At 45.2% G+C, this 19,254-nt stretch overlaps 1 protein-coding gene across 1 annotated transcript in view; it reads left to right on the forward strand.

Annotated features, from left to right (window-relative positions):
* Positions 1-17,325, forward strand: part of DMTN (dematin actin binding protein) — a 229,450-nt gene extending 212,125 nt beyond the window's left edge. The window contains exon 17 of the mRNA XM_078666358.1: positions 9,312-17,325. Within this exon, the coding sequence (XP_078522484.1) occupies positions 9,312-9,425 (114 nt within the window). The 3' untranslated portion in view covers positions 9,426-17,325. The remainder of the gene's footprint in view (positions 1-9,311) is intronic.
* The last annotated feature ends 1,929 nt before the right edge of the window (positions 17,326-19,254 follow it).

Below are 19,254 nucleotides of genomic sequence, written 5' to 3' on the forward strand. Positions count from 1 at the left end.
CGACATGTCTCACCATACCTTTGAGCATAGGTAGAGTCGGGCTAGCCCTTTGTGTGCTACTGAGCATTTCAAATAAGAAATCTTTCTCTAGAGATTCCTTGTGTAACTGTGCTCCATGATATTCTGCAGCTTTAGCAGGTAGTTCTAGATATCCTTCATTGTCGTCAGGAGGGGAAGGCTTTGTAGGGTAAAGATCTGGGTCATTATTTGTGGGTGAATCAGTGTTTTAATCCTTCCAGGGACCTATTGGTAAAATATTTTCTCCCCCATCTTCATTATCATCCATTCTCATCATTATCAGATGGAGAGTTAGTTGGTGTAATGAGTAAATTCTCAAAAGGTGGAGAAGGTGGTGCAGGGAACCGTGGTGGAGGAGGAGGAGAAGTAGGAGGAGGAGGAGGAGGAGGAGGAGGAGGAGGAGGAGGAGAAGGGTTAGTACCTACATTCTTCAAAGAAATATGATAAAGTGTGGCCTCTGAATCAGGTTTGCGTTTCTGAAGCGATTTAGTAAGGACACTAAGGGGTATATTATCAAGGGGTTTATCTCCGCTTTTTTGGCTTTAAAAGCCAAGAAAGCGGAGATAAAATTATCTCCCTATTACCAAGCTGTCGCTAACACCAGTTAGTGACAGCTAATAGGAGATAGCGACCATCTTGGGCCCCGCTTTGCATGTCAGTGATATTTATCACTAATGACATGCAAAGTGGGCGTGCCAAGATGTTAGCGACTGGAAACAGTCGCTAACATCGCTATCTCCTATTACCAACTTTTGGAGATATTCGCGCTAAGCGCGAATATCTCCAAAAGCTAACACCTGCCCTGAGCAGTTCTTCACCATGTTATCCAATGGGAGGTGGATAACATGGCTAAGAGCATTTGCTCGATAATGCATGAATATCGCTGACTTTTCAGCGATATTCATGCATTGCGGCCGTTTTTTATCGCATTTGCGATAAACCTTGCTAATAGCAAGGTTTATCTGCGATAAAAATCGCCGATGTGCGGCGATAATTTTTGTCTCTAAACAAGTTAGAGACAAAAATTATCGCTAGTTGTTGGTAATATACCCCTAACTTTTTCTGGATTTATATACATTTCCTTTTGTTTTGGGTCTGATTTGGGTGTTGAGGCTCGAAAATCAGATCCTGTAGCTTCGGAGGAGCATTTTTCGGTTTCGGCACAGAGGATATCGGTGGAATGACTTTTCGGTGTGGAAGGTTATGGTTCCAAAGCAGTCTTTGATTTCGGTGTCAAGGATTTCGGCTTCGAACCGGTTTTTGGCTTCGAGCCTGAAGGTTTCTGCTCGGTGCCAGACTTTGGCCAACTCGACCCTGAGCTGGAAGGCTTAGCGACGTGTTTTGGTGCTGAGCCGGAGGGCTGGGCATCAGAAACATCTACTTGGTGCCGACCGTGGTCCGAAGTCGGGTGTGGAGCCGAAGACTTCTGTTGGGGCTGATTTGGATTTTGGGACAAGGGGTGTTCGGTACTCATTGGACGTTGACTTGTGGCAAGTCTTCTTCCATCTCGGAGTTCGATTCCAGAATAGATGCAAGTTCTTATTATTCTTCCTCAGCCCCTTGTGCATCAAATTCATTCTCGTGTCCTTGACAGAAGATATCCGGCGTGCATTCAACGTTTTTACTCTGCATTTCCGACATCGAGCCCGACGATCGTGGAGCATTTCCTTCGATTAAAACGATCTGCACGCGTCGCAGTCCTGTTCGTTGTGCTCTGGAAACAAGCACAAGTTGCACACTCCGTGTGAGTCGGTGTGCATATACTTTACGTGGCACAAAGGACAGAATTTAAATGGAGTTTGTTCCATTGACTGCAAGGTGGACCGACGCGGTTAAGCCGGACAGCCTTCTCGAAGTTTTCTCATCGAAAATAGAGGTTTTCCTCGACTGACACGATACGCGGAGAAGTGGGATAAGCGTTTGAAACAATACCAATGTGGGTAGAGTGGATTGCACACCGAGGGGAACCTGAATAAACGGTTATGCACTGGAGCGCAGCAATACACGTCCAAACCCAACGGCGGAAAAAAACTATCTAACAATGGAGTCGATGCCCATGTGCACCATCACCAAAAGGAGGAGTCACCTACCTCCTGCAGGAAGAAGTCCTGGCTCTGTTCCGAAAGGGTGCAATAGAGGTGGTTCCAGAGCAGGAGAGGGGTCAGGGGTGCTACTCCCGGTATTTTCTGATACCCAAGAAGGATGGCAGGCTTCGACCAATCCTGGATCTCAGGATTTTGAACCTCTATCTCAAACAGGAGAAGTTCAAAATGCTCACCCTTGCTCAGGTTCTTCAAGCGCTGATGGAAGAAGACTGGATGGTGTTGATCGACTTGCAGGATGCGTATTTTCACATCCCCATTCTGAAGTCGCACAGGAAGTATCTCCGTTTTACGGTGGGATCGCAGCATTACCAGTTTGCGGTCCTTCCTTTTGGACTTACTACTGCGCCAACGTGATGGCGGTGGTGGCTGCGCATCTCAGAAGGTCGGGGATTCCCGTTTTCCCCTACCTGGACGACTGGCTGATCAAGGCAGAGTCGCCGGAGATTGTGCTCCATCATCTGCAAGAAACAACTCAGTTGTTGCACAGTTTGGGTTTTTCAATTAATGTGCCCAAGTCTCACCTGGTGCCCTCCCAGCGCAACCTGTTCATAGGTGCGGTACTGGACACTACTGTGTGTCGTGCATTCCCTCCTCCTCAAAGGATTCGCGACATACAGGATATGATTCCTTTATTCTACAATAGAGCGGTTGTTCCAGTCCTGAAGGTCCTTCGTCTGCTCGGTCTGATGGCTTCTTGTATTCTGTTGGTCAGTCATGCACGCTGGCACATGAGGGCACTCCAGTGGTGCCTCCGCAGGCAGTGGTATCAGCACAACGGAGATCTCAGGGAGTCAGTGAGGATCTCCAGAGAAGCTGCGGCGGATCTGTCTTGGTGGGGCGTGGAAGGCAATCTGTCTCAAGGAAAGCCTTTTCAACTTCCTCCACCAGTGACCACGTTGATAACGGATGCATCCACTCTCGGGTGGGGTGCTCATCTGGGGGATCTGGAGGTCAAAGGTCTTTGGTCTCCAGAGGAAAGGTTGCTTCACATCAACCTTCTAGAATTGCGGGCGATACGTTTGGCGTTCAAGGCCTTCCTCCCTTCCCTTCGCAGTCAGTCGGTTCAAGTCCTGACGGACAACACGACCGCGATGTGGTACATCAACAAACAGGGAGGAGTGGGGTCGCAGTGTCTCTGCAGAGAGGCTCTGCGTCTCTGGTCCTGGGTTCAGGACCATCAGATTTGTCTGATGGCAAATCATCTGGCCGGGGTTCTGAACGTTCGTGCGGACAGTCTCAGTCGGCAGTTTTCTGCCGACCACGAGTGGAGGCTTCACCCGGAGGTGGTACACGACATCTTTCAGATGGGGGGGACTCCTCAGGTGGACCTGTTCGCCACTCACGAGAATGCTCACTGCCCGTCTTTCTGCAGTCTCCAGTATCCGATGCAAGGAGCCTTGGGGGACGCGTTTCAGTTGAGTTGGGGCTCGCAACTCCTTTACGCGTTTCCTCCCATACCTTTGATTCCTCGGGTTCTGAGGAAGATTCGCCAAGACCGGGCCCAAGTCATATTGGTCGCCCCGGATTGGCCAAGAAGGGTGTGGTACACAGACCTTCTCCACCTCTCCTCTCACCCGCCGCTCCGTCTCCCTCACAGGGCAGACCTCCTCTCTCAGATGGAGGGCCAGGTTTTACACCCCCACCTCCAGACATTACACCTTCATGCCTGGAGATTGAACGGGGCAACTTGAGTTCTTTTTCTCTCCCTCACGATGTGGTGGATGTCATTCTTTCTGCCAGGCGTGACTCCACTAAGTCCATTTATTCGTATAGGTGGTCTAAATTTGTCTCCTGGTGCAGGGAGAGGGATGTTGACCCTTTGAAGGCTCATTTGTCTGACATTTTACAGTTTGCTCTTTCTCTGGCGCAGCAAGGATTTGCTGTTGCCACGGTCAAGGGGTATCTTTCAGCCTTATCTGCATTTCTCTGTTTGCCGGATCAACCCTCTCTTTTTAAGTCTCCAGTGGTTTTGAGATTTTTGAAGGGTCTCACTAATAAGTTCCCTCCTTCTCCGTTTGTTTTTCCTCATTGGGATTTGAATCTTGTGCTGACCTTTTTGATGGGTTCTCCTTTCGAACCCTTGCACAAGTGTCCCATGAGACTTCTTTCTTTTAAAACGGTTTTCCTCGTTGCAATCACCTCGGCAAGGAGGGTAAATGAGCTTCAGGCTCTTAGTTCCAAGCCCCCATTTCTGACCATTCATGCTGAAAGGATGGTTCTTAGGACCAGGGCTGCTTTTCTGCCTAAGGTGGTTACTCCCTTCCATCTTGGACAGTCCATTACCCTTCCTTCCTTCTATCCTCCCCCTCACCCTTCTAAGGAGGAAGAGAGACTGCACCGTCTGGACCCTAAGAGGGTGGTGTGTTTCTATCTGGACAGGACTAAAGACTTCCGGATGGACGACCAGCTGTTTGTTGGTTTTGCTGGCTGTCGGAAGGGCAGAGCGGTGCACAAGCGCACACTTTCCAGGTGGATAATCCTGTGCATCAAGATTTGCTACTCCTTGGCGGGTAAGGACCCTCCTGAGGGTATTAGAGCACATTCAACTAGAGCAAAGTCTGCAACATCTGCTTTGTCTAGAGGTGTACCTGTTGAGGACATTTGCAGAGCCGCGACTTGGGCCTCCCTCCACACTTTCGCAAAGCACTACTGCTTGGATACCGAGGTGAGGAGGGATGGCCACTTCGTGCGCTCTGTTCTCCAAGATTTCCTGGTATAGCAGAGTGGACACCCTTCTCCGGGAGTGGGGACTGCTGTGGGACTCTATTCACAAGGTGAGGAATCCACACGGCAGATGTATCTATCAGAAGAACAAGTTACTTACCTTCGGTAACGCTTTTTCTGGTAGATACAATATCTGCCTGTGGATTCCTCACATGCCCACCCGCCTCCCCGTTGTCCATTCTGTTATACCTGGTCTTTATGTATATATGGTTTCTGCTATTGTGCTATTTCTGCTGCACACTTTGTGTGCGATTTTGATTTGTATGTACTGTGTACATTGTATATTTGCATATTTGCTGTTGTTGGTCCGTCCGTGTGCCTCGAAGGCACGGAAAAAAGGGCGGAACTGACGTCATCACGCCGGCGTGGGCCTAATAAGGAGTCGGTGACGTCAGGCGGAGTCACGCGCGAGGTCGTACTCCTGTGACGTCGTCCACGTCGGCGTGCTCCGAAGAAAATTTCCGAACGTTGCTGACGCAAGGGGGATATTCACAAGGTGAGGAATCCACAGGCAGATATTGTATCTACCAGAAAAAGCGTTACCGAAGGTAAGTAACTTGTTCTTTTCACTCCTCTGAAGAATAGCTTCTTTACTGTCCTTTTTGATTGGATAACTAGTACCCTTTCACTACTCAAGGAACTTCCACCCTGCCATCATGTTGCATGCATGCGAATGTGTGATCAAGTTTGTAAGCGTATTTTTCATCGCACTTGTTTTCTTTTTTTCTCAGCATCAGCAAATAAGCATTTTTTTCTTTTGCTGATAGGATAAATGATCTATGCTTGCCTCAGGAGACTCTGTGTGCCTTTTGCCAATTCAATTAATTTCTCAGTTACTGTCAAGAATATAGAGGGAATCAATTGTGGTGATCGTAATAGTTTCCTATTGGCCCAGAGAGGTTTGCTTCCTCTCCTCCTGCAAGCCTTAGCAACCCATCCACCATGGAGACTGTGATTGGAGTAAAAATAGAATAAGAGGCACCAAGACACACCTCCCTCAAACCTGTTAATGTCAGTTTGGAGGTTGAAATAGGGTCTTTCCAGTCACTTTGCTCATGTTGTGCAGCTCTCTTAACATCCCTCTATTCTCAAGCTTTATTCCAGACACTGGGCTCTTTTTCTAAAAGTGGTCTCCTCCATCCTGTGTCTTTCTTTCCGTTTTGGACATTTTCATTAGAAAGATTTCAGTTTTCTATTGTAAGATCTCTGAGGGGAGCAAATAAAACCGTCTGCATCCTGTAGCGTGGTTTGGAGTCTGGTACACTTCTAGTTTCCCAACATTTGAGACATTTGTCTTTAACCCGCCTGTTTTTCATCTCATGACACATTCCTGAGATTTTCCTTTTGTCATTTAAGCCTACAATCTCATCCTATTGATCCTCTACTTCCTACTTATGAAGATGGTATTTTCGGTGGTGGAAAACCCTGCTAAATGCATCGAGTAGCTATCTGAGTTTCTGTACAATGAATCCTTTGACTGTCTTTCCGGACAGGCTATTCTGCATTCTGATGCTTTCTTTATTCCTAAAGTCTCTTCTTCCTTTCTCTAATTTCAGCAGGTGTTTCTTCCTTTGTTCCTTCCTACTCCCTTTTCAGACGATAACAAGGCTTTAGACTTCCTTGATATGTGCAGTGCACTTCTAAATTACCTTCAGCAGTCTAAATCCTTTAGAAAATATTTGTATTACTTTTGGAATGTCTGAACAGGGACGTAAAGCTGCCTCTCTTTCTATCATCAGATGTATTAGATCAATTTTGCTTTGACGTACTCCTTAGGAGACACACATTTCCTATTGGCATATAAGTTAATTCCGCTGGAGTATTTTAGCTTCTTGGTTTGAAATTAATTAAAGGACTATTTATCTCTGAAATCTGGTTAGTGGCCACTTGGGCTTCTCAGAACACATTTTGCCCACTATCAACTTCAGGGCCTGAGAAAGAATGGTTTGAATTTTTAGAGTTAGGGTTCTCAGTTCCACTATGACGGATTCATTTTGATGAATTTTTATATCAGTAAACACTGGGGGGCATATTTGCGCCATTGTAGCGTCACCATAGCATCATTTTTTCTGATGCTCCACTGCTGCAAACCATGAAAGTGTATCTATGAGGCAATGCAATGCCACTTTTCATGGATTTGAATGGCCTCAGAGTTATGGAGTAAGGCAAGCAGTGCAATTCACGGCATTGCCTTGCTCTGCGCTAGAAGGTGTTTCATGGACCTTGTGGTGGGTGTTCCCACACAACACCCATGGATTTTGATGCTTCCTCAGATTTACAAAACCATGTAAAATTCGGGATGCATCAAAGCCTTACCCCTCCCAAGGGGAGGCGTAATGAGGAGAAACAACTTTATTTCTCCTCTTTTTTCCTCTTTCCTTGTGTGCTGCATTCTGCAGCAAACATAGAAAGATGAAAAAGCCTACCAGAATTGTTTTTAACAATCCTGCTGACAACACATGGTGCAAGGGTGCCTGTTGCCGAAACGGCGCCAGCCCTGGGGTAAAGGAGAGGGATGTACCTTATTAGCTAAATACAATGCATTCCTGTCCTTACCCTTTGACTTAGGGCAGCGCCGCACAGTGACTTGCTACGCTGCCCTACCCCAAAACCCCATAAATGAGGCCTTGGGTGTAGAAGTCCCAGAGTGTTGGTTGGATTTTCTTTTCAAAAGAATGGCCTTGTGTTCCAATCTTTGCTCTCCTCATATTGTTATGATGGGACAAGGTAGAGGTACATAGAGGCAATGCCCCAATTACTTACTGGTAATGGTCATTACTCCTAGTCCTACTGTTCCTCAAACCACTCATAGATCCCACTCTCCCCTCCTAGTCAATCGACCATTTGTTGGCTTAAATATTTCCAGAAGGATGCTTGGAAAGTCCCCCCTTCACTGCAGCCAGCATGGGCGGAAGGGCAGCATTCGCAGCATATTCTTTGGATTTCCATTTTGATGGCAGTACTGGGGTTGCCACATGGCTGGGTATTTTCCCTGCCTGGCCTGTATTTTTAAGTTCAAGCCAGTAAAAATATTGGGAAGTGCAGGGAAATTATGTATTTTTTTCCTACTAATATGTACATGTAACTAAGCAAACAAATATAGAAATTAGTTTAAAAAAATTTAAATCTGTCTTAATTGTTTCAGAATGATTAGTAGAGCAGATATAGGGATAACTGGCATGTTACAAAAGAAACCTGACAGTTTTACATGGATTCTTTTCACCTACGACCTGCTGGCAGTTTCAAAACAGCGAAACGGAAACAAGAGGCCACTATGTTGTTTTCTTAGAAAGGTGGCAAACCTAGGTTGAATTCACCTCATGTTTTTATGAGTGGGACGAGGAAGAGAAGGAGAAAGGAAGATTGCCAATAAGTAGTCATTGCACTCTCTGGCTGGCATCTTCTACAGTCTCTTTGCTGTGCTTTGGCATGCCCCAGTCTAAATAGGGGCACTGCCAGAGCAGGGGCCGTCTCTCAACTTGCCTGCAGTTGAGGCCTATCACTCAGGAAGAAGTCCTTTAACAACAGGTATAGCTATAATCAGATGTACAGGTGCATCTTCAACACAGATGTCATGAATATTGAATCCCATCTACCGACCCCCACCCATATCATGCGCATAGCCCCAAACTTGCATTCCTCAGAAGACCCATGTTGTTTTGGAATCCGCCACCCCAAGGGCTGAATTCACTTTCCTCCTTGGAGGGTAACCACATGAGTACATTATTGATAGTGTCATTGTATTAAGTATGGTGCAGGTATATTGTGTTTTCTATTTTTCTGCAATAGGACAAACCCTACAGGACGGTCCTGGTTCTATTTGGGGAAGATGCAAAATGTGTACCGGGGGAGGAAGGTAGGCACTCTGAGTATGTTGAAGGTATCATCCCAATTTGGCAGTGTTTCTATGTCTGCCAAGGTGGTTAGGGACCCTTGGTGTGCAGGGAAACATCCTGGGTGTTGTTGGAGATAATGCTGTGGGGTTGGCCTGGATGAGCTGCCGGGATGGGATGGGATGTGCTGGTAGAAGTATACTGGTTGTATCGGAAGCTATGTTTAACTTGGTATTTTAACCAGAAGTCTAATACTTGAATAAAATGATGATGAAGTGTTTTTTTCTCCAATGGCAGTTTACAGAAAACAGAGTGTAGGGAAGAAGGTTGATATGGTGATGCTAAACAAAGCTACATCAGGTTCATGAAGCTGTGTGGACTGATCAAAGTATATGTTGTGCAAATGATGTTGATCCCTGTGAGCCAGAGGTGATGGGGTTAGGGGGCTTGATAGTGGGCTTCGATTGGGGTACTATGTTTTTAATGATCCCTTTAAAGATGTTCAAGGAACAGGCAGTTCATTGGTTAAGTAGTCGTGGACTGTTGCCTTCATGGTCTTGGTGGGCAATGATTTGCCCAAGTAATTGTTTGCCACAGGTCCTCACCTGCTTCCCTCCCTTCTTCATTTCAGAGACACCTGTCCCCGGAGGACTTCCAGCGCCTCTTTGAAATGCCCCTGGAGGAGTTCAGCAAGCTGGCCCTGTGGAAGAGGAACGAGCTGAAGAAGAAGGCCTTCCTTTTCTAAATGAAGAGGTGGACGATGAGGAGGAGCATCTCGAAGGCTTCGCAAGAGCCCAGGCCACTGCTATGGCACCCAAAAAAAGGCAAAGGTGGCACTTGGCAGTCCCCGGGGCCTCAGTGACAGGAAGGGTGCTAAGAAGGAGGTGGTCAGGGCTTAGTAGCCAACTCCTGGTGTCCCGGCCGCTTTCCTAACGCCTTTTGTACAGAGCCCCCTGTCAAACGCTCACAAATATGGCGGCTGCCCTGTTGTCCCTCCCTTCATTCTGTCCCCTTAAATGAACTCACATTGAGCATTTTCAAGTTCCCTGTTGGGCAACAAGCATGTTAAGCTTCTAGGAAGGAGACATCAAACTTTTAGCGCGAGTAAGATGGACTGTGACCAAGCATCCATTTCCGACAAGGGCTGCCTCAGGTCAGCTACAGCTAGCGACCCTTGGGTAGGCATTACTGGACATGACCCTCATCCACTCCAGCAAAGAAGACCAGCCGCAGGTCATTTAGCACTCAGTTTCATAGGATGGGGGGTGCAAGGAGAAATGCCAGACCCCATCCCCCAACTCCCATGAGCAGCTGTATCCCCTCTCGGTCTGATGTGGGGTTTATGTGCACAATGATCACAGTCCTACTTATCCTAGTGGGGTCATTCTGGGGCCTCATCGCTTTTAATGCAATCTCTAGTTTTGCCTCAATATCAACATCAATGCAGCAAAATCACTATTGGATATAGAGTGGCAGCTAAATGCTCCCAGCGATGATACATCAGCATTGTCACTAGTGATAAAAGACCACTGGTTCACTATTGATTATTAGGGATAGTTTCACAATAACACATTTAAGCGAGCACTTTGTCACTAATGCGAATAGCAGAAAATTATATCTCTAGTGGCTATAGGCGTGCATTCTATCAGTAGGGATGACAGTTATACTATGAGAGCTCTTTACACTACTGATAGTTAGGATTAGTTGCACCATTATTGATTATACAAAGCTAGTGTATGACTACTGATAGAGAACACATACTCACTCAATATATAGGGAGACCGCAGAGTTACTACTGAGAACATAAAAACACATATCCCACAACACCATATTGCATCAATGGTGATAGTGCACAGGTGGGACTGCAGCACTTTTCACAGTAAAAGGGGTGATTGGGCCTCTCGTAGTGATAAACACTCAGAGTCACTATTGTAAGAACAAGGAGGCACTATTAATTGTACAGTTGTGTGCTTTGTCATTTTTGGTAGTGTAAGAATGGCTGTGTCACCAAAAATAGTGCAAGGAGCTTTGTTTTTTTTCATCATGAATGTGGTACATACATGTCCTTGTTGATGATGGAACAGATAAGGGCATTACTTTTGATATTGAAAGGTTGAGTGTGAATCTGATGATATTTAAAAGGGCGAGAAAGGCCAGTGTGCCTTTCTTGAAGGAGAAAGGTGTGTGTGTTTGTGTGCCATTACTGCAAAGGAAAGAAGTTGGTGTGTCACTATTAGTGCAAAGGATTTGTGAGTGTGTCTGCGGTGTGGAAAAAACTATCCGCACACTGAATTCATAGATGTCGGTTCACAAAAATAGACAATTGGAAGTGACACCAACCTCCATTTGGACATCCCACACTCTCACACCAGCCAAGGACATCACATGGTCTCCTATTTGTGGCTGAAGTAAATAAGGACCAAAGGACCCTATTTGCTTTGTGTCGTTAGCACTGCCTTCCTGACCCCTGAGCTTCATACTAGAAAGGTCAGAAGGACAAAGTAGGATAGTAGCTGCAACCCCTCTCAATCTACTGATAACCATAATGAGATGTCTGCAGAATGAGTGACTAGGATACTGAGTCCTGCTTCCTCCTCTAACTCTTTATGTGATTTGATTGTCCCTTCAGGAACTTTGTGATTGACAGCAGGGGAACAGCAGTGACTCACCAAAAAGTGAGTCCTCAGGTGCGGGGATGCACCAAGCGGAACATCTGCGGAGTGTTTGTGCCAGCAACTCTCTTAGGGTCTTAGAGTTCGGGTCAGGCTCCCTCGCTTGTACGTAGTGCACCAGATTCCAGAGGTATATAGCATGTATTGTGCCGAGAGAAGACTTTGCTTACAATTCTGACATCTAGTTTTTATCCTTTAATCTGCCCTTTACTCCATCTATGTTTCAACTTGACCAACGTGCAACATGGCAGTTCTTCCTTTTAAAGAAATGACGCACACTGAGTACAAAATTGCCTCTAGGCGCCTTCTGAACCAAGGTGGAAAGCTAAAATACATTTAAGAAATAGTCAGGGTCGTAGCATGGACAATGAGATTCTGATTTTCCAACAATTACACTGGCATATGATGTTAAAATACAATATAGGACAAACTGGGCGAATTAGAGGAGCTCAAGGGGCAGTGGAAAACAAGAGAAATTTGGTTCTGTAGGGGTACCAAGTGAGAGAAAACACAATATTTTGTAAAGTAATAAACATGTTTGAAGACTTTTAAAACAGAGAGAGGAGGAGAGTGTGTACACTTTTGTATGTGTGGATGTTCAAATCCGACAGACACCTCACCAAACCCGACTGAAATCACCTGTCCCCTACCATACTATTTACTAGAAAATGCATATACTAGGTGGGGTGTAACACCTAAAAAAAAACCTGAAGCTACGTCCTTGGAAATAGTGAAACTTCACAGTTAAAAAATACTGTAGCCAGTGAAAGGGTAGGGGTGTGCGAAGTTGCAAAAGTTTTTCCACTACAAAGTTTGTGAATTGTTTCACAACTTTACACCCTTTGAGAAGTTCACCCAGTGTGCAAATTAAAAAAAATATACGAAGAAGGTGAACAATAATTCAGCATAATTACTTTTTGATTTTAAACTCCTTAGAAAAATACTTTTTAATAGAATTCTCTCTTATTGCCATGGCGGCAAACACCTCCAGATTTGGTCAGCTTTAAAGTAGAGAGGCATTAGAAAGTTTGAGCAGCTGGCAGCATTCGCAACCAACAGGTGTAGATGAAGACGATCGCCATGTTGATACAACATTGATACCCCATTGATACCCCATGTAAAATTCAAGATGCACTTGAGGTTACACCATGCCTCCAACAAGTATTGGCAATGCAAGTAGGACTGGCTTTAAGGGAATGTTGTATGGGAAAGTAAAGCATTACAAGTAAATAGCATTGGAATGGATATTCATTTGTGTGGAAGCAAAGACCTGTACAATAATAGTGGTTACACTTAAAAGGTCAGGTGGCACTTGCACTTTAAATCCAGACCTAAACATCCATGTAGGGTAATAACTGCTCTCCTCCCATCTCTGATGCTGCCAGAGGAAAACGCTGTAAATTGGTTATCTAAGACACTTTAATGGCACCACAATATCATGCATGGGCCCCTGAAAGTTCAAGCTCAAGCAGCTGGATAAAAAATTTAAAAAACTGGATGATTATTAAACAAACAGAATGATAATTACCAGGGCACAAGAGAATACTGAGAATTATACACATATTTTTCACCTACCAGCACTTGGCCCACCCGTATAGCTAAACGTAAACTAATGGCATGATTTTTTTCCTCTGAGAAATGTGGCACACTAGATGCAATGCACTTGTTGACAATGAAGGAGTTCGTGTGTCATCATGTATAGTGAAAAGAACTGGTCTGTAATAAATGATAGGGAAAAGGGAAACTGAGTCACTAGTAAGTGGGTGAAAGTGTCTCTGATAATAGTGATAGGATAGGTGAGTCATTATCAGGAGTGAAAGGCTTCTACGCCCCTCAGTTGACAGTGAGAAGTGCAGCTTTTGTCACTGCAGTGAAATGGATAAATGTGTCACTGGTGACAGTAAATGGGTCAGCATACCCTTGTTGGTATTGGGAAAATGCGTGCTGAAATGTGACTGGCTAACACTACAAACATGAAGCCGCCTAGTGCTGCAGGAAGGTATTAACTGTTGACAGGTGAGCTGCACCCCGGCCCAGCCTAGTTTACAGAGCAGTTGGGCTCTCTCTCACCCTCAACTCTTGGAGGAAAAAAAGTACCCACTGCCTACCAATAGAGTACAAAGCAGCAAGAGCACAGAATCACTCTGCACTGTGCCAGCAATGCCCCTAAATGTAAGGCCCTTCAGGGTCTTTTGTGGGGAGCCTGCCACGTGTCAGTGATAGGTCATCGTTATGTGACACAGTACCGATTGGCTTATCGGGAGAAGGGCAGATTTCTAGACAGAATGCAGATCGGAAACCCCTGGAGGCTGGGGTGGCCTTTGCTTTAAGGTGGAGCTGGTGTGGGACCAAAAAGTAAGCTGGTGTGGTGTGGGTGGTCTACCACGCTCCACCACTGTTATGAGTTACACAGGGCTGAGAGGAGGGCCACAGTGCGTATATATTCAGCAGAGCCCCTATCTTCCCACCTCAGACAAAGAACAGTCATCGAGGCCTACTTTGGTAAGGTGCCTTGAAAAGAGGTGCGTTCATTCCAGCAGAGCGCCCTACCATATAAAACAGGCATTGGCATAGCCAATAGGTGTCGCCTTTGGGACCTTATAAGTGATTAGCCATGTAAAAGTTACCGTTGTTGCACCAAGGATATTGTGCTGGATAACTAAACACTTATAAGGTCCGAAAGGCGAGACCTATTGGCTATGCCAATGCTTGTTTTGTTTAGCCTTGTGTAGCTCAAGCACTGCACAACATGCACTCTGCTGCCCCTTAATGGCAGTCTCCTGTCACTGCAGTTTCACCCATTGCTCTATAATCTCATAGTCAGAGCCACTGGAATTATGCGGCAAGGGAGGGCCAAATTATGCAGCAGGGTTGCATAAATAATGCGGCAAGAAAAAGGCACATTTTGCAGCATTATGCTGCATATTTTGGGATAGAATTATTTCACATTATTTTGTAATTTTTAAACTTGTTAAAGCTGTGGGGGCATTATTTGTAACTCATTAGCCCAGATTTAACACCCAAACACAGTAATAAACTACAGAAAGGTGACCAGTCAACCTTTACAAAAGAACCTTCCACTGCACTGCGGCATGTGTTGCTGCGTTTTTAGTAACTTTTGAACTGTTTGAGCTAGAAACAAATTTTATTTTGTTAAAATCTGCAGGTTATGCAGCAGATGATGGATTATGTGGCAAATGGAGCAAAAGTATTATGATGTGAAAATTGCCGCAGATGCACAATCGCATAATTCCAGTGGCCCAGCTAATTTACATGCATCTCTAAAAAGTCCAATTTAAACGGGCTAATCACAATCAGATTTCTCCTATGGGACCCAGATTTTGCACTTATTCCTAGATACTAATATTTTCGTCCAAGTGACTCCATACTGCAGCCTAGAGGCTTTGTTTAGAAACTCTGGGCAGTGTAACGGAAAATGCCAGAGTGGGCAATAGACGTTTGTGCCTCCTTTTTGTGTCCTCAGGGCACATTGGTGTTACAGAAGGGCCAGCCGATGCTTGTGCACCACATTCTGTGATATAGATCGAGTCTGCTCAAAATGTAAGTCCACATGAATCCAAGGGTTTGTTCCTTCATTTGTATGTGGGCACTGCCCCCATGAAAATGAGAGTGTACCTGCGTTAAACTGCTGATGCGGGTGGTGATGTGAAGATGTCATCTTGCACACTAATTGTGTGTCACAAATTAGGAGGCACTTAGTACATCCCCCATGGCACTCCTGGGGTTGGAGGGCATGCGGAGCCAAGGAACATCCTGGGCACTCAGCTCATGTGGTTGCACTCATTTGGATGCAGTCACACACTTCACCCACTGCAGGGGATCCATACAACCTCCCTAAAAATGAGATCATGTCCACCCCTTACAGGAAAGCTAGACTGCATGTTTCAATGAGCCGGTCCACCTTTCCGCTCTTGTAGCCTCCTGTTCAGCCCACCCTTTTTGTAACCCCACTTGCTGCATGCCTTGTGCTAGGTTGCTGTGTAAGTCACATGCACACATACATGCAGGAGAGTGGAGAAGGTGCAGGAGAATGCAGACATCTGCCGCATTCTTCAAGGATGCAGAAGGAAGCCATCAGGGGTGAACGCGGATGCAGATTTTAGCAGTTAAAAGAGCTGCAGAAGGCTAGAGGAAGCACGAGTCTAAGCGGGTAGACGGTTCTACAACTGAAAAGCTCCCATAATATTTTGGTACAAAATATCGAGACACAAAATATCGAACGGTAAGTGAAGTATAGATTTTCTATTCCTAACTCCATATCTATATACCTTAAAGACGCATGCACTGCGTAGTATGTATGTGGAGTTAAGTATAAGAAAATGCAGACTTACTTACCTGTCCATATTTTATTTTCCATATTGTGACCCATCGATATTCTGGTGTCGATATTCAGGGTGATCACCGGGGTAAAGGCAAGAACCGGAAAGCGCTAGGACCAGAAGTTGTTGCAGGACTCTGCATGGAAGAAAACGTGTGAAGTGCGTGTGCAGTGCGTGTAGAAGTGGTTGTGCGCCGCTATTCAGCACTGCATAAAAAGCTGAGAGGATACATTGATGCATACAAGTGCAGACACCCCTTCATATGCCACAAAACGCACTTACAGAGGCAGTCCTAGACACACACACTTCACTGGTGGGAGCGTGAGCATGAGTCATGTCTTCATTACTTATCTAAGATCAACAGAACTGCCTGGAAACACTCCTCCTTAAAGCCTCATCAGTGAGACCAGCATAGCTACTCCTTCACATGCCTTGTTTTCACGGAATTCCGCTGCACGCCCTCCGCATAGTCCGCATTTTAAGGCCATGAGGCCGCCTCCGAGCGTTAACGCTCCTTGTTTTGCCAATACATCTCCTCTGCTCTGTTACTAGATACGTTCATGTTACTGAGGCACAAAGTTGTCATTTCTTACCCTTCTGGGCTTTCCTTTTGCAATCCTTTATACAGTATGTTCGTATGCAGTCACATGAGACAAGACTCCAGTTCCCAGAAAGCATTAGTTCCTTAAAAAAAAGGCTTTAGACCGGAGTTAAGTGTGTGTGTTGTGCACACGTGCTATTCCAGATCATGCATAAAAGCAAATACACAGTGTAATTTTCATAAAGAATGAAATAACCACAAAAGGATGAATAACAAGTGTGATATAGATCCCATTTAGGGCCCCATATGCACCCCAACGACAGGACCTTTTGAATTTCCAGGCCAGAACTGGTGAACACCTACTGACCTTGAACCTAAACTAAGCTGGTAGGAACGCAATTTACCCAGGGACAGCTCCCCTCCCAACCCAAAATGGGCTTCTAGTGGCATTTCCGTGCTTTTTTTTCTTTTCTGCTTTCCTGTTCTCCTACTCCATGTTTCTGCCCATTCTCCTCATCTCTTGCCTTGCTCATTCCAGGCTCTCGAAGCACTGTCAAGCGCCCCATTTCAACCCTCCATTTCAGTGCGCTAGAAGCATCCTTTGTGGCCTTCTCTTGTGCTCCCTTGCCTTACTTCAGCCCCCTGCCTTCTTCTTAAGTCGCCCTCAATCTACCCCAAGGTCTCAAGCACCCTGAAGTGTACATAATGCTGGGCTGTAATTTAAAAATGGGTTGTACCAAGTTCACAATACAGAGAGGGGAGGAGGCCCACGGAGTCAGACAGGCCACCAGCATTCCGATGCTCCTTTTAGAGTTTTAGGGGCGAAGGGTTATTTTCTCCTGCCGTGCACCCCACACCCTTCCCCGTCAGTAGGTCGCACTCAGATGTACAGAATGTAATTTATTAAAAGTTAATCACGAGTCCAAAGTTGCCTTTCACAGCTTCCTATTAAAAAGATGTGTATAAATCGTTTACTGATCTCGGGTGGTTAGGAATCTGCCCCACCCACCCGAATCTGTTTTGTTTCTCGCTGATGTTGAATAACTTGTGTGAAAGTGACTTTTGCTTCTTATTAAAGGCGACGTGATATTATCAAACATTTGTGCTGCAATTTGTCTTTTACTTGAGTGATGTCCCAGGAACAACCAGTCCTTAGCAAGAGTGCAATGACCCATAACACAAGCAAGGAAATTCTGTACCCCCATCCTATGGTTTAGTAGCAAACAGCTGAGTTTGCAAGAGAATTTGTATGGGGATTGAATGGATGACAAGTAATTCAGAACTGTACAATAGGGCGACCACATGGCATAGAGTCAAATTATGGACCGGACTGTAACAAATTCAGGACAGAGGGTCACAATTCAGGACAAAAAGTCAGACAAAGAGGCAAAATTCAGGACAAAATTCAGAACAAAGGGTCAGTTTTACAGACACATCTGAGGAGAGGCCATACCCCAATACTTTATCAGTTCCGCATTAATTAACTTTTTTCTACATAGCACTATTTTTTCACTATGGTCTTTATGTGATTGTCTAGGTATGCTACTTTTAGATGGCACATTATGTCCTTGTTCAGTAGTAAATGAATGCCCTTGAGCATAGTCTCAAGGGCATCACCCCTACCCAGATTTCTTAACATTTTAAACTATGGGAAACATTAAAGGAAGTGAACCTCTGCTAGTTTAGAAAAGTTGAGCAAATCCGCTCTTGAACGTTACTTTCCCTGTGTCTTTCCAGTTTGCTAGGATAGATTTGACTGCCGCTGTAAGTAAGATGTCTATTAGCTCGCTGTCATTCTTAGACTGAGCGTCATGAGTCATGAAGCCAGTAACTACCCCGACAAAGTCTGTTTGCAGTCGGAATCCCAATATGCTATTTATGAAGTCCCTTATTTTGTTCCAGAATATTTTGACTTTGGGGCAGTGAAAGATAAGATGTGCAAGGTCACCCTAAAAACATCAGGCTCACCTCAACATCCAGTTAATGTTAAATATAAAAAACAATAAATGAGGCAGAGCAGATGGTGTGGGAGACAGTCTCACACCTGATGTCAGGATGTGAGGTACCCATAACTCGTCAGTAGTCTCACAGCACTAAAGTGTGCATGCAGGACTCTATATTTATCTCGGAACTGGGAGCCGGACTACCAATCAAAGAGAATTAAAGAGCAAGATGAAATTGAGATCAAATGGGAGATTCACAGCAACTGATTTGAAGGGTTGTTGCATGAACTGGACAAATAAGAAAGAAAAGCACAAGGTGGGACAATTCCTAAAATCAGACATGATGGGCCCTCCATGAGTATCAGAAAGTATTGTATATCTTAGGATTTGTCTCATCAGAGAGGAGAGAAACAGAAGTGGCACTGTGAAGTGGTTGAACAAGCAGCATCCACCCACCCTGGCAAACTCTGCTGGTGCAACAGTCCACTGGTTCTGCTGGGAAGCGTGAGCAGGGACCAGACCCCTTGAAAGGTTCGGCCATGGGCTGCTGCCCACTCTGTTCATACCTTAAAATTGTTCTGCAGTCGAGTCCTGGCCTAACCAGTGATCTGGCTTATCCCTAGTGCCAAAGAACATGCAGAATTTTCGAAATATTTAGGATGTAAATCACACAAGCAAAATGTAAGAACATGATAAAGATTTTATAATTTAAGAAGTGTTTCTTTAGCACATGGTAGTGTTTTCCCCATTATATACTATTAGACACCAGATTGATATGAGAATCAGTTACCTCTCAATACCTAGGGATTATTATCTTCCATTCCCTCCCTGATTTTCGGAAGAAAATCTGGGCAGTGAGACACTGTGCCTCCGAGCCCAGTTTGCTTCTTGGTCTTTTCTTACACTTTCAGTAATGGGCCACATAGCACTAGTGAAGATCATGGTGCTACCCAGGCTATTCTATTATTTTGCAAACATTCCCCTGCTCATCCCTCAATCCTTCTTCAGAAACCTTGACACTTCCTACGTCTGATATGGGGCAGCTCTTTCCACTCTAAAGCAACCTGTGACAGTGTGT

This window comes from Lissotriton helveticus, chromosome 11 (genome assembly GCF_964261635.1).
Source record: "Lissotriton helveticus chromosome 11, aLisHel1.1, whole genome shotgun sequence".
Taxonomy (NCBI): Eukaryota; Metazoa; Chordata; class Amphibia; order Caudata; family Salamandridae; genus Lissotriton; species Lissotriton helveticus.